The sequence below is a fragment of the Trichomycterus rosablanca genome, chromosome 9, assembly GCF_030014385.1.
Source record: "Trichomycterus rosablanca isolate fTriRos1 chromosome 9, fTriRos1.hap1, whole genome shotgun sequence".
Lineage (NCBI taxonomy): Eukaryota > Metazoa > Chordata > Actinopteri > Siluriformes > Trichomycteridae > Trichomycterus > Trichomycterus rosablanca.
Window position 1 is genome coordinate 7,422,256 of NC_085996.1, and position 16,155 is coordinate 7,438,410.

The following is a 16,155-nucleotide window of genomic DNA, read 5'->3' on the forward strand; positions in this document are numbered from 1 at the left end:
TTATACGGGGTGGGAGCTAGACAGGACCTTATAACTGGTGCATTTATGACCTCTGCTGGCTGATTGATGGCGCCTGCACAGAGAGAGGAAAAGAGTGTGTTGATCAGGGTACACAAAGCTGATCTGCATATGAACTCGCCTCGTACAGGTGAAAAGATGCAGTCAGCTACTGCACACGTGTCAGTCTCGCTCTCCTCAATCAGAAGTGGGGATCAGCATCAGTAGAGAGGAAACATAATGCAATCGGATAATTGGGTACGACTAGATTGGGAGTAAAATTGGGAAAAATGCACACAAAAAAACCAAGAATAAACAAATCACATAAAAACAAATATTTTTCCCTTATTTTTACAAAATGTCCCGACTTTTTTGGAAATCTGGTTTGTAGTTTTAGTAACAGATAATAAGTCCTACACACAGATGTGATGAGTATGAAGTCATGTGTAAGCGGATAGTGTGTGTGTTTGTTTGTGTGTGTGCACGTTTTAGCTGTAATTGTGTGTTAATGTTCGGCTTTCCGTTTCGTCTCTTTTTCTCGACACATTTCGTGCTTCAGCGAATCGTGACTCAGATGAAACGAGCTTCTTGTTCTTATGTAAAAATCTTAATGAACTAATTAAAAAGAGCCTGAAGTGTAAAGACGCCATTCTGCTCCAAATGTGCATTACAATGCTAATGCGCTGCTTTATTAACATGCACAGCAACCACAGCAACGCAGTGACTGACACCTAGTGGTGGAGAAACGCATGTTTGTTCCACTTAATGAGGCGTGGCCTTTATATATGTACCTGTCAGTATCAGTGAAGGAGGCGTGGCCCCTGTGTGTGTACTTGTTGGTCTTAATGAAATAGGTGTGGACTTCTGTATGTATACCAGTCAGCCTTAATAGACCACTGAAGTCGTGTCGTCATTTTGTAGGCCACGCCATGTTGTTATGCCCATATTTGGTAACCCGGGTCTAAGAGAAATTTTGAATGGGAAATATGAATGGAGATTTAGAAAATTGCCTCTCTCGCATCCTGTAGCCATAAAAAATGTTCCAGAGCTGTTACGTTTTGTATTATGGAGATTCTTCTGTCTATCATCACTGTATCCTCTGAATTATGAAGTCGTTAAAGAGTCAAAATAGGAATATTGCTACATGTAAGCTAATGCTACTGCGCACTGAATTGACGTCACTAGACTGGAAGCCTCTTAATGTTTTCTTTTTTCTTTTCTTTTATAAGCCTCTTAAATAACCGCACGAAGCAGCGCGATTCACCAGAGTAACAGTGGAGTGATATTCACAAGCTTTAGTTGATATTTTTAGTAGCTAGCTACATTAAAGTAGAAAGCGAGGCTGGTTGTGTGTTACGCTTTTGGTTGTACTCAACAAACGCGGGCCGCTCGTTCCGTCGATTTGATTGGTGTAGTTCAGTGACATCTAATTAATGCGCAGTAGCATTAGCTTACATGTAGCATTATTAGTATTACGATCCTTTAAAAACCTCGTAATTCAGAGGATCCAGTGATGTACAGGAGAAAAATGTACACAGGACAAAACCTACAGGGTTCTGAACATGTTTATTTAGCACAGGATGCGTTAAAACCGATTTTTTGAAAACCCCGTTCAAATTTCCCATAGGAAATCTGAGTTAGACCCGGGTCTCCAAATATGGACATAACGAGGACTACAGAATGACGCACGACTTCAGTGGTCTATGGAGGAGGCGAGGTATGGCCTCTGTATGTATACCTGTCAGACTTAATGAAGGAGGCGTGGCCTCTGTATGTATACCTGTCAGACTTAATGAAGGAGGCGTGGCCTCTGTATGTATACCTGTCAGACTTAATGAAGGAGGCGTGTCCTCTGTATGTATACCTGTCAGACTTAATGAAGGAGGCGTGGCCTCTGTATGTATACCTGTCAGACTTAATGAAGGAGGCGTGGCCTCTGTATGTATACCAGTCGGTCTTAATGAAGGAGGTGTGGCCTCTGTATGTATACCAGTCGGTCTTAATGAAGGAGGCGTGGCCTCTGTATGTATACCAGTCGGTCTTAATGAAGGAGGCGTGGCCTCTGTATGTATACCAGTCGGTCTTAATGAAGGAGGCGTGGCCTCTGTATGTATACCTGTCAGACTTAATGAAGGAGGCGTGGCCTCTGTATGTATACCTGTCAGACTTAATGAAGGAGGTGTGGCCTCTGTATGTACACCTGTCAGTCCTAATGTCTGGGGCGTGGCCTCTGTATGTTTACCAGTCAGTCCCAGTGCTTTGTTCACCAAAACCAGTGAATAAATGAAAGCAGAAGCTTTTTTTCTGGCTACATGTGTAGTTTTAGCATATTAACGAGCTAATTAGCCGAACATAACCGCCACACGCTGCTCTTTGTTGTGTACATCATCCTGACACTAAGTGATTAATAATTTAAACACCCCCACCCCCCTCCCCTCCTTCCCCAGGGCGGCAGACTCACTGCTGATGAGGGTGCAGCGAGGGTTTGTAGATCCTCACCGGGTCTCTGATGAGCTCCAGCAGGAGGTCGATGCCAAACTGCAGGATCACAACAACAAACTGAACGGAGCACAAGAGCTGCTCACCGAGGCTCAGGACAAAACAGCAAGCGCTCGCAACCTGAACTCGGACAACCAGCGACGACTCGACGAGTTACGGGTAAACGCACACGCTTAAATATATTCAGTATATTAAATATAACCCCACCTCAACGAGTTACAGCTAAACACACACGCTTAAATATATTAAATATAACCCCACCTCATCTACCCCCTCAAATCAAACCCTGTAGATAACTGTAAACCGCTGTGAGTCTCGTCTCTTATCTGAAGAATCAACAGTCAAAAACATGCACTATATTCTCAAAAGTTTGTGGACAATATCCCCCAGGAGGCACGATAGCGGGATAATCCACTAGCACACCAGCGCCAAGGTTTTGAGCTCCCGGGTTCGAATCTCTGCTCTGCTACTGGTTGGCTGGCCTTCAGTCTGCTGGGTGGGAAAGCCCTGACTAAGGGGTGGGGTTATCAACGCTGTGTAAGGAAGGTCGCACAGGGCACCTGTACAGAAAGTGGAGGAGCGCAGTGATCGAGGCGCGGCTTTCAGTACGTGAAGCCGACCTCACGAGCAAATCCACCGAAGTATGAGCAAATGTAAACCCTCCTTGGACGCCATCGGGGTCCAAAGCAGCGGATGCTAAATTGGGAATAAAAGGGGGTAAAATGCATATTTAAAAAAGTATGTGGACATCTGGTGTCTCTCCCAGCGGGCGCATTTGGCAGTGCCTGCAGCAGACAAAATTGCCAATTAACTCAAATGGGGTTGGGGTCTTTGACACTGTGTAACCACCTTGGTTAGTAGTTAATAGAAGTGGAGGAAGTGGAGATCAGTGCGAAAACTGGCTTTCCATTTCAAAACCATGGTCATGTGGTCGCCTCTTACTTTGAAGCTTTGAACTTTCCACATGAGTGAGATCAGGTTTTGTTTATTGCCGGGCTCTCATTGTACTGTCAAGTAGATAATCTATAATATAAATCATCAAACTGTTAGCAAGAGCTGTGATGGAAACACCTGGGTTCAATCATTAAGGGTGTGTCCATATACTTTTGGTCATATAGTGTAGCTGTGAACAGCCAAATAAATTCCCATACCTAAAAATACCCATATTAAATATTGTAATGAAAATGTTCTATTAATTAAAAAATGTTGTTAAAACAAACTCTCGAAACTATAAATTGGTCAGCGCTCATTATATTCAGTGATCATTCGCTGCATCTCAGTCCAGTTTTCATGTAATATTACAAAAAAATGAAGCATTTTCTCTCCAAACAGCCAGGCAGTCTATCACAGCAGATAGTGAGCAGGACTCTGCCAGGTTGTTGGCACCGTTCATCCTCGGCTCTGCCATTTTCAGCCCACACACCTACACAGGCCTCCAAAAATCAGCACTAGCGCTTTGCACTCATAACCCTCGTACTTCTGTTAGCTTCAGCATGTCTGCTGCTGCAACACGCAAACACAGCGGATTCATTAGCACACACGCTGATTCCTTCTGCGGCCTTCTCCATCGAGTCCTGGTTACAACTGTAAAAATATTATACGTGATATATTATAAGGTATATAACAGTGTCAGAAATAGAGCGTGTGCAGTTAAAGGAAACATAACGTCATGGCATGAATGATGAATTAGAACATCAGCTGTGAGCCAGGCTCTCCAGTCCAATATCACTGCCTGAGCTGACAAATGCTGCTTTAATCAAATGGGCACAAATTCAGTTTGTGGAGGCAGTCAGAGCCACAAACTAGGAGGCCAACTCCATGTTCATAACTATGCTTTTGGATGTCATGTCCAGCAAGTATTTAGTCTGTACATTAGGCTGTCCAACTGGCCTGCACATTTTGCAACAACAGTTGAGGTCTCATAGATGACGTATTCGAACACTTCCAAGCCATATTGTAGCCTACATGTGCTACGATAGCATGGCTGCATAATCAGATAGTGTACCAGGTGCTAGACTGGCCTGCCTGCAGCCCAGACCTGTCTCCTATTAAAAACGTGGTGCCTTATAAAGAGTGGCAAAAATAAGTGTCCCAAAAATGGACCAACTGGTGTCAACAGTTCCTAAATACTCATGAAAAGTGGTAAACATGCTCCTGTTCCAACTTTTTTTGGAACATGTTGCCTGTGCGACTGTCACATGGAGCTTAGCGTGACTCTTCGTGCGTGATACGGCTTTTTGGGGTGGCTCGGTGGGTAGCACTGTTGCCTCACAGCAAGAAGGTCCTGGGTTTGATTCCAAGGTGTAGCGGTCCAGGTCCTTTCTGTGTGGAGTTTGCATGTTCTCCCTGTGTCTGTGTGGGTTTCCTCTGGGAGCTCCGGTTTCCTCCCACAGTCCAAAGACGAGCATGTGAGGTGAACTGGAGATACAAAATTGTCCATGACTATTTGACATTAAACTTGAACTGATAAATCATGGGTAACCAGTAACTACCTGTCCTGTCATGAATGAAACCAAAGTGTAAAACATGACGTTAAAATCCTAATAAATAAAATAAAGCTTTCTGTGGGAACCAAACACTTGCAGGTGATAAGAAGCGGCTGCAGATTGGACACGTGTCGGAAGGGGTCTCTAGATCAGATTCGGGTTGTGCAAGCGGCAGCGGATTAACTGTGGGAATTGGAAATGACTAGATTGAGAGATAAAGGGGGACAAGCCAGAAAAAATTGCAAAACTTAAAATATTCAAGCAAAATGCTCCACAGTGGCAGCTTTGCAGTGACATGACTAACTGTGCGACAAATGATTTTCCCCATTTGTACTTTTGTGAGCCGCAACAATTATTTAGCACGACGGCGTTTGCTCGCTGAGCGGCTTCTACACCACCTCATGCGTTCAGCTAGTTAAAACAGCAACTATTATTAACATAGACATGCATCTCAAGCCTGAAGGGAGAAAAACTATTCAGAATTCTTGTAACGAACGATCTGAGCATCGTTCTCTGCCGGCCAGTCGATAGTAAGTTCACTCTGTGTGTTCTCATTATTGCTAATCAATAAACACACGTTTTTAATGAGCTGCTACTGTGTGTTTCACAGAGGAAGAGGGACGAGATGAACAAAAGGAAAAAGGAGACGGAAAGAGTCCTGGAGGATGGAGAGAAAATACTGGGTGACGCTTACGGTCTGTCAGATAATGTCAACAGTGGAAAGGAGGTACACACACAAACACACACACACACGTATTGGAAATACCATTATACACTGACCAGACATAACGTTATGACCACTGAAGGGTGAAGTGAATAACACTGATTATCTCTTCATCACGGCACCTGTTAGTGGGTGGGATATATAAGGCAGCAAGTGAACATTTTATCCTCAGAGTTGATGTTAGAAGCAGGAAAAATGGGCGAGCGTGAGGATGTGAGCGAGCTAGACGACTGGGTCAGAGCATCTCCAAAACTGCAGCTCTTGTGGGGTGTTCCCGATCTGCAGTGGTCAGTATCTATCAAAAGTGGTCCAAGGAATTAACAGTGGTAAACCGGCGACAGGGTCACGGGCAACCAAGGCTCATTGATGCACGTGGGGAGCGAAGGCTGGTCCGTGTGGTCCGATCCAACAGACGAGCTACTGTAGCTCAAACTGCTGAAGAAGGTAATGCTGGTTCTGATAGAAAGGTGTCAGAATACACAGTGCATAGCAGTTTGTTGCATATGGGGCAGCAAAAGGGGGAACACAATATTACGAAGGTGGTCATAATGTTATGCCTGATTGGTGTAATACTGGATATGTTTAGAAAATGTGCCTCATTTCACGGACCTTGTTTTTCAAAAATCACAAACAAGAGTGCCACATTTCACAGCAGTCATTAAATTACGCTCATAAATTAAATGATTGAATTAATAGAAGCTACAACACAAAGCACAGATACCTGAATAGTTAAATGTAAACCTAAAACATCCAGCGAAGGTCTCAAATAAGAAAATTCTCATCCGTGTTTTGACCACTCCTTCCTACGTCCACAGAATGGGTTGTGAGTTTTCCAAACTCAGTTACCCAAGTTGTGTTTTAGCAGCTTTAGGCTTCGACATCTTGGACATTTTGACTAACTGAATTGCCGTAGGACTGCTAGGACCTACTAATAGTGCAAATTAACCAGTAAACGTGAGGCACTTGGTATTTCACGGCCATGACGTGATTTTCACAGCCATGGGTTAGGTAGGGCTTTTTGTTATGACCCTTGTTGCTCTCAGAACTGCTTCATGGTGTGATGATGCATCACATAAATAAATTCAACTTTTAAATCTGTCCTCAAACTCAGATCTGGAGACTGGGAGGCCATTAAAGACACTGTGCATCATTACTACATCAGTACTACCATGACAATCTGTGTTTTTGTAGGACTTGGAGGAGATGGAGAAAGAACTAGAGCCTCTGCATGATAAGCTCGACTACAAAGTGTCCAGATTAGCGCGAGTCGTGGAGGACGATTCCATACCTGTCCTGCTGCAGAGAGCCGAGGACCACGCCGCCCAGCTCAACGACTCCGCCGGTATACTCGACAGGTGTGTTCATGCATTCAGAGCTCCGGTGTCAAGCTGCTGTGATCAGAATTTATGATACAGGCTTTTGTTTTTTCTTTCATTGCAGTTAGTTGGTATCAGAATCAGAACACTGTATGACCAAAAGTATGTGGACACCCCATCAAATTATTGAGTTCAAGTGTTTCAGCTGCAGCCATTGTTAACAGATGTGTTAAATCATTCATTCATTGTCTGTTTGACCATTGCTTTATCCTGATCAGGGTTGCAGTGTGTGCAATTCACTGGGCGAAAGGTAGGAAACACCCCAGACAGGTCGCCACTCCATCACAGGGCAAACACACACTTACACAGTCACAGCTGTGGTAATTTTGTATCTCCAGTTTATCTGAATGCATGTTTTTGTATTGTGGGAGGAAACCGGAGCTCCCGAAGGAAACCCATGCAGACACGAGGAGAACATGCAAACTCCCATCTCGAATTAGTTGATTCGAATCTCAGCTCGGCCATCGGCAGGCTGGGCACCTACACGAACAACGATTGGCGGTTGTTCAAGGGGGGGTGCCGGAGAGGATTCCTCATAAGTGATGCAATTACAACATTAGGGATAATGTGGATCAGGGTGTGGCTCTTTGTACACAAAGCTGATCTACATATGAACATAACACATATCACCTCAAGCAGGTTAAAAGATGTAATCGGCTATTGCATACGTGTCGGAGGGGGCGTGTGTTAGTCATTGCTCTCCTCGATCAGAGTGGAGGTCAACATCAGTAGAGAGGAAGCGTAATGCAATCGGGTAATTGGATACGACTAGATTGGGAGAAAATTGGGGAAAAAAAGAACATGCAAACTCCACACAGAATGGACCCGGACCACTCCACCTGGGAATCAAACCCAGGACCTTCTTGCTGTGAATTAAAATATTGTGGCAATAGTTTGGGAAAGAATTTTTCGCTTTTTCCCATGACTCCTCCGCCCCTTTTCCCAGAGACAGGTCTATTAAAAAATTGAAGTGTTATAACACGAAAGTGGGGGATACCTGTACCACCAAATAAACCTTATCACTGCACCTATGCAATGCTGAAACTGTACTATATTCATATTTATTGCTACCATATTGCACCATGACCACAAAATGTGTCAAACTTAGTGAATGGTACAATTTCTTTAATTCTATGTGTGTGTGTGTGTGTGTGTGTGTGTGTAGGATCCTGGCCGAAGCTAAGAACCTCTCATTTAATGCAACGGCTGCGTTTAACGCCTACAGTAACATCAAGAAGTTCATCGAGGAGGCGGATAAAGCGGCCAAGCAAGCTAAAGCTACAGCGACAGACGCTGTCCAACTGGTATGAATACATACAGATACAGAAGCCCAACATTTACACACACCTAGTGGTTAGGGTACTGGACTAGTAATGGAAAGGAAGCTGGTTCAAGCCCCTCCACTGCCAGGTTAAAACTGTTGGGCCCTTGAGCAAGGCTCTTAACCCGCAATTGCTTAGAAAATATGCTGTCACAGTGGATAAAAGCGTCCGCTAAATGCTGAAAATGCCGCCTTTAAATCTTGTGAAAAGCTTTTTCAGAAGAGCTGGACTGTTAGAGCAGCAAATAGTGGAGGCAGCTTTATTATAAATTACCAATGAGATGTCCAGCAAGCTTGTGTTTAATTCGGTGTCCACATACTTTTGGTCGAGGGTGAATAAAGAAACATTTTCAACCCTCTCATTTACCAAAGCACACACACACACACACACACACACACATGAATGAAGAAAACAGAAAAGCTACTTAATCAAGCAGTAATACACATGCTGTCTTAGAAAGATGAAATTTATTTTCTCCCCCCATTTTATTCCCCCATTCCGAACCTTATAACAATCTGAGAGTGAATAGCTCTCCTGCACTCCGGCTCTCCGGCTCTCCGAGAGCAATATTCAGCGCCGAATGGAGTGGAGAAATGAAATTGCGAGCGCAGCAAAATAAAATGAATATGCTAAACAAGTTGAATGGTAATGTGAAGCATCCGGGCAGGTTTTATTTACAGAACATCATTTTGTGTCGAAATGAAATCAAGTCTGTCTATTTATGCAGCACATTTTGCTCAAAGATGCAATGAGCGTTTGTTTTTTGTTTTTTTAATGTCCGTAAAGGCCACGGGACCGAAGGGTGCACTGAAAGACGAAGCTAAAGGCTCACTCCAAAAAAGCCACCGACTCTTGAACGAGGCGAAGAACCTGGGGAATGTCGTTAAAGGTAAAAATATTTATGTTGGAACAGCTAAATAAAGAATCACTTTAAAAATAAACTCACCAGCTTCTGTTCTTACCAGATCTGTTTTTGGTCATTTTTGGATCACATCAAACCAAAAGTCATTTCTTTTTAGCATAAAGTGCCAGATAGGGCTTTTTTTTTAACCTTGGCACAAACACCACTGTTCCATCTTTGAGGGATCTTCAAAAAGCTTCCTCACTTTTATATTTTGGTTGGAAGCGTTCAGGGTGGGAGGAGTAATCAGTCATATCTAAGAGACTGAGAGACGCTTCTATCTATCTATCTATCTATCTATCTATCTATCTATCTATCTATCTATCTATCTATCTATCTATCTATCTATCTATCTATCTATCTATCTATCTATCTATCTATCTATCTATCTATCTATCTATCTATCTATCCATTTCCTCGGCTTCTCCCGTTAGGGGTCACCGGCGGATCGTGATCCCCATTATTGATTTGGCACAGTTTTTAAGCCGGATGCCCTTCCTGACACAACCCTCCCTATTTATCCGGGCTTGGGACTGGCACTACAATGGATTGGTTCATGCATCCTAGCGGCTGGGTACCTATAGGACAATTCAGTGTCTCCAATTAGCCTGCATGTTTTTGGACTGTGGGAGGAAACCGGAGCAACCGGAGGAAGCCCACGCAGACACAGGGAGAACATGCAAACTCCGCTCAGAAAGGACCCGGACCGCCCCACCTTCTTGCTGTGAGGCGACAGTGCTACCCACTTAGCCACCGTGCCACCCACTGAGAGGGGATGCTCAAAGAAGCTTTAAGGGGAAGAAGATTTTCATGTGATGATGATGTGAAAGCAGCGCTGCATCAGTGGCTACATGCTCAACCAAACAAATTTTTTGCTGGTGGCATTAAAAAGTTGGTACGACGCTGGAAACATGCAGTGGAAGGTGACTAGAAAAGTTGTGTGATTTGTTTTTGAAATTCTCAATAAATAGAGTTTAAAAAAGTGTAGAAACTTTTTGAAGAACCCTCGTACTTTATAGTTAAAACTATTGTTTGTACAGATGATATTGGTACCTAAAGGTGCTTAGAAATGGCTTAGAGTGACACTCCTGGTCTATGAAAATCATTAATACACATTTTGGAATCTGCCCTGAGCTGCAAGGACGTTCTAATTCATGTGACTAGGTCTAACACGTTCGGCTAATCTAGTTCTGATTGTTTGGACACAGAGACGTCACCATCTGTGAACAATAATAATCACTAATGAGGGATTACAGGTCATAACACAGAGTTAATTGACATCCTTGACCTTTCTACTCCTCAGATTAATCATCCATGTTGCTGTCTGAAATGTTTGTGACCCAAGAGATTCCCAGAAACTCACAATAAACTTCTTGTTTATTCTATAACAGACAATGGAGAGAATCTGGGAGCTCTGCAGTTGCGACTCAAAGGTGCTGATGCCAAAAATAAAGACCTGCTGAAGGACCTGAAGGAGAATCTGGCAATGCTTCGTGCCATCCCTAATGGTATGAGTTTGTTTGTTGTTTGTTGACACTGTAATGAGTAAAAGCATTAGGACGCCCCCCCCAACCAAAAATGTGCATGATAGTGCTTGTTTCGAAACAGTGGTGCATGTACGCAGTTGTAGCCTAGTGGTTCAAGGCACTGGACTAGTAATCGAAAGGTCCCTGGTTTAAGCCTCACTGTTGCCAGGTTGCCACTGTTGGGCCCCTAAGCAAGGTCCTTAACAGGTCTTTAACCCTCAGTTGCTTAGATAGATAGATAGTTAGATAGATGGATAGTTAGATATATGAATGGATGGATAGATGGATGGATGGATGGATGGATACACAGATAGATGGATGGATAGATCGATACATGGATGGATGGATGGATGGATGGATGGATGGATACACAGATAGATGGATGGATAGATCGATACATGGATGGATGGATGGATACACAGATAGATGGATGGATGGATGGATGGATGGATGGATGGATAGATGATAGATAGATAGATAGATAGATAGATAGATAGATAGATAGATAGATAGATAGATAGATAGATAGATGATAGATGGATGGATGGATGGATGGATGGATGGATGGATGGATGGATGGATGATAGATAGATAGATAGATAGATAGATAGATAGATAGATAGATAGATAGATACTTTATTAATCCGGAAGGAAATTAAGGACAATATATTGTCACAGTACTGTAAGTTGCTTTGGATAAAACCGTCTGCTAAATGCCATAAATGAAAATGTGATGGTCAGGGATGCAGCAAATATGATCAGCATAAAGACCTGAATGATTATGATAAAAAAATGGACAGATCATTATGGCCAGACGTCTTGGATTCAAGTATCCCTGAAACAGCAAGAAGCACTCATGGGCGGCAAAGGTTAGTGCCCACTGGAAGAGAGGTCTGAATAGGAACAAGCTGCTAATCCCAGACTCATCGATGTCTATTACTGACCAACAGCTAAAGATTAAAAGGGGGCAGTGGTAGCCTAATGAGTAGAGCTAGTGGGTAGAGCTTTGGCCTATCAACTGAAGGTTGAGAGTTTGAATCCCAGCTCTGCCAAGCTGCCACTGTTGGGTCCCTAAGGAAGGCTCTTAACCCTGTCTGCTCCAGGGGCGCCATACAGTGGCTGACCCTGCGTTCTGACCCCAGCTTCCAAACAAGCTGGGATATATGAAGAAAGAAGTTCATTGTACTGTACACGTGTATATGTATATATGACAAACAAGGGCGTTCTATTTAATTCTAAATTAATCAATGAATTAGTTAATAGGGATGTAATATGGAAGCTTGCTTGACTGTGGACAGTGTTGCCTGTGTTTTAGCAGATGCTAATTTATAGCAGACCTGTTTGTCTTGGTTTATGGATTGCATCTGATCATCAGGACGAATTTTCTGACTGTTTATTCCCCAGACACTGGCAAGAGACAGATGTTCCATGTACTTTTTATTAGGTGCAATCAAACTAAATTACATTATAGAACTTTCTACATCAAATAAATAATCTAAATTGTATATTTTTGGGTGCCCAGGACTCATCGATGTCCTGTACTGATTAACAGAAATATTACTGTGGATCAGTGTCTTGTGGAGTCCAGGTCTCAGGGGGTCAGAGGTGTTTTGAGAGCATATTACCCAGGTGGCTCTAAAGTTCTGGCTCATCAGTGTATGCAGGGTTCAAAGCCTCTCTTATCTGAAAAATGAACTGAAAATATATCAGTATTTTTATTTTGTACATTTTTCTTCTGCACAATTAATCTGCCAGTCCTGTGGCAGCATCACCCGCCTCTGCAGCTGTAAAATCAATCATTTGTAATTAAGGTTTTATTTATCTCTGCAGTCCTGTCACTTTCCTGTTACGTTTCCACAAATTATTGGTATGAATAAAACCAGAACATAGAACATCATTTATTATATAATTCTTTTTTCTGCAGACACGGCGGCTAAACTTCAGGCCACGAAAAAGAAAGCAGGAAAAGCCAACGACACGGCGCAGGACGTTCTGGATCGACTCAAAGACATGAACCTGAACCTGATGGGCCTGAAGCGGAATGTCAGCGGGCTGAAGGACGACGTCAAAAAAGCCAACAATCTCATCCAGGATCCAGAGAAAAACAGTACGTTTTATTTATTTATTTATTTACTGCAGTGTCGACCTTCAGATTCATTTTGAACTTCAGTCTTGGATTTTAATGAAAGTTGCCTAACAGAGATTCTATTCTGTTCTATTCTGAAGGCACCAAACATCTCATTTTTCCTGTTTCTTTTTTTTATTATTATTTCTTTTTTCTTTTTTTATGTTTGTTTCATTTACTTATTCTTTATGTTTGTTTCATTTACTTTTAAATGTTTTTTCTTTTTTTCATGCTTAACCTTAATGTATGTTCATTTTTTTTTATTAATTAATTTTTTCTTCATGAGTATCCTTTATGTTTGTTTCATTTACTTTAATTTATTTTTTTATTTTTTTCTTGCTTATTCTTTGGTTTTTTTTACTTAAAAAATTTCTTTATCTTTTTTCTTTATGACTATCCTTTATTTTTGTTTCATTTACTATAAAATTGTATTTCTTTATTATTTTTTTCTTTATGCTTATTCTTTATGTTTGTTTTATTTACTTTCAATTTTTTTTTCTTATTCTTTTGTTTATAGTCAGTGTGGAAAAGTAGCTTAAGTCTATGGTCGTCCTCTGTGAAAAACCGATAATGTCATTTTTTGTGTTGATTATAAAGAGCAACTGTTTTTAATGGTAAAATCTTTATCACAAAGGTGCAGAATCACTGCTGGAGTAAAAATCAGCTTCTGAATACAGATTGCTCCACCTTCTGGTTTAAATCTTTGTTAGGCTCCTTCAATGTTGATTTCTATAATTTAAAAAATTATTCACTGTTTTCAATGTAGAACTTCTTTAGTACTGTGCTGTCTGCTTCAAAATCTTTGTGATTTAAAGTCTCATAATCATATTTTTATTCCCCCCCCCCGTCCCCACACTTTATTACAAACATGACCAGCGATAAGTATGTATTCATTTTTTCATTCTACGCTCCTCTCTGTAGCTTCAGCATGATGCGCTGATTAAATCTGATGCATGAACGCTGCTCCAGCTCACACTGAGATCTGTACCCGAGCTTCCTGTTTTAATACCGCTGTTTTTACTTCCCGCTTTCCTTTTTTCTCCCAGAAAACCTGAATCAGTCACTAAGCTTGATGGCTTCATGTTTGCTTTAGCTAATCGATACACACTTACTCTGCATTCCAGTACACATGTTTTAACACACTCATGTCATTGTTACCTTTTATATAAACAATATAAAAGCAGGAGCGGGGCCTTTTCTGCATGGCAGCTTCTAAAGTTAATAGGGATGTAATATGGAAGCTTGCTTGACTGTGGACAGGGTCGCCTGTGTTTTAGCAGATGCTTATTTATGGCAGACCTGTTTGTGGTGCTTCCTGGATCACATCCAATTAAGACAAATTTCCAGACTGTATTTTCCCAGAAACTGGTGAGAGACAGATGTTCCATGTACTATGTTTTTATTAGGTGCAGTAAAACTAAATGACATAGAACTTTCTACATCATATAAATAATCTACATTGTATATATTTGACCCAGAATCATTTTTACATGTATTTTTGACATAGAATATTTTTTTTTATTTTTTTTTCACCTAGAATATTCTTTTAGATTTATTTTTCACCTATAATATTTTTTTAGATGTATTTTTGACCTATAATATTTGTTTAGATTTATTTTTGACCCAGAATATTTTTTATATATTTTTTAAGAATTGTTTTTAGATTTATGTTTCACCTAGAATATTCATTTAGATTTATTTATGATCTATAATATTTTTTAGATTTATTTTTCACCTATAATATTTTTTTAGATTTATTTTTCACCTAGAATATTTATTAAGATAAATTTTTAACCTAAAATAATTTTTTTAGATTTATTTTTCACTTAGAATATTTTTTTAGATGTATCTTTGACCTAGAATAATTTTTTACAGATTTATTTTTGACCTAGAATAATTTTCTTAGATTTATTTGTGACCTAAATTAATTTTTTTTTATATTTATTTTTGACCTAGAATATTTATTTCACATTTATTGTAGACCCAGAATAATTTTAGAAAATGATACGATACATCTGTAAAATTTTTAGTCAAAAAAGAACAACAGAAAAAGAATTGAAATCTCAAGGCAGCTGTGACATGAAGGTCCTATAAGTGGGCGTGTGAACGTTTACTGTATATGAGTTTGTTAAAGCTACACAGAGCAAAACCTAATGTGTAGAAGTCTTTATGTTGAACTTTATGTACTGCACATATATGAGTAGGAAGCCATTTGGGATCCTTAAAGATGCTACTAATTGTGCATCTAACAAACAATATTTTGTTATTTATTTGTTATTTAAGTAGACAAACCATTTATGTACCAGTGGGGAGGTTCCATAAGGCAGTGCTGTATTGGAACGCAGAGTTTCTCAAAACTTTATTCCTAATTTTCCTCAAAAGCTTCAACTAAATCCACTGTGATGCACCAAATTCTTACTTTTATTATTTTACTGTCTTCTTGTTTAGATTCATTCACACTGATTGAATTGTTTAGTAACACACCTCTTCTGTGTGTGTGTGTGTGTGTGTGTGTGTGTGTGTGTGTGTGTGTGTGTGTGTAGTCCATGCTGCGGGTGCTAAAGTGAAGGATCTAGAGGATGAAGCCAATCGTCTGTTGAACAAATTGAAGCCAATTCAGGAGCTGCAGGATAATTTGAGGAAAAACATCTCACAGATTAAAGAGCTCATTAACCAGGCTCGCAAACAGGCCAACTCGGTTAGTACTGACGGTTTACTCATCTCTCGTCATTCATCACACACGAATAATCCAACTTTTTAACCATTCATCACACAGACAGTTCATCTATATAGATCATCTGTGTGTTCATTTATAAGTGCAGCAGCGATCAGACCACACACCTCTCAAAACTCATTCATTACAAATAATAAATATGAGGTGATTAAAGACTTAAAAATTAATGGTTGTATTTTATTTCACTCTCTGGTATTTTCCTATTTTTCCTGTTTTATTTTTTTATTTAGTTTTTACTGCATTATTTCTTACCTCTTTGTTATATACAGTATTTTGTTTAATTTGTATATTTGTTGCATCTTTGCTATTAAAATTGCCTGCTAACATTATAAAAATCCTGTGACAGTGACTATCCATAATCACCTGATACTATTAAGCTTTTATTTAGGTCTTTATGTGTATATATTTATCATTTTATATACTTTACATATACAGTATATTATATGTATTTGTGGGTGTGGGTGT

The 16,155-nt window shown here is 40.5% G+C and overlaps 1 protein-coding gene across 1 annotated transcript in view; it reads left to right on the top strand.

The window, feature by feature from the left end:
- The window catches only part of lama2 (laminin, alpha 2), a 129,604-nt gene that overhangs the window by 89,704 nt on the left and 23,745 nt on the right, over positions 1 to 16,155 (top strand). Inside the window, exons 37-44 of the mRNA XM_063001777.1 lie at positions 2,445 to 2,655; positions 5,593 to 5,709; positions 6,898 to 7,061; positions 8,248 to 8,386; positions 9,191 to 9,293; positions 10,697 to 10,813; positions 12,756 to 12,938; positions 15,500 to 15,654. Of these exons, the coding sequence (XP_062857847.1) occupies positions 2,445 to 2,655; positions 5,593 to 5,709; positions 6,898 to 7,061; positions 8,248 to 8,386; positions 9,191 to 9,293; positions 10,697 to 10,813; positions 12,756 to 12,938; positions 15,500 to 15,654 (1,189 nt within the window). The remainder of the gene's footprint in view (positions 1 to 2,444; positions 2,656 to 5,592; positions 5,710 to 6,897; positions 7,062 to 8,247; positions 8,387 to 9,190; positions 9,294 to 10,696; positions 10,814 to 12,755; positions 12,939 to 15,499; positions 15,655 to 16,155) is intronic.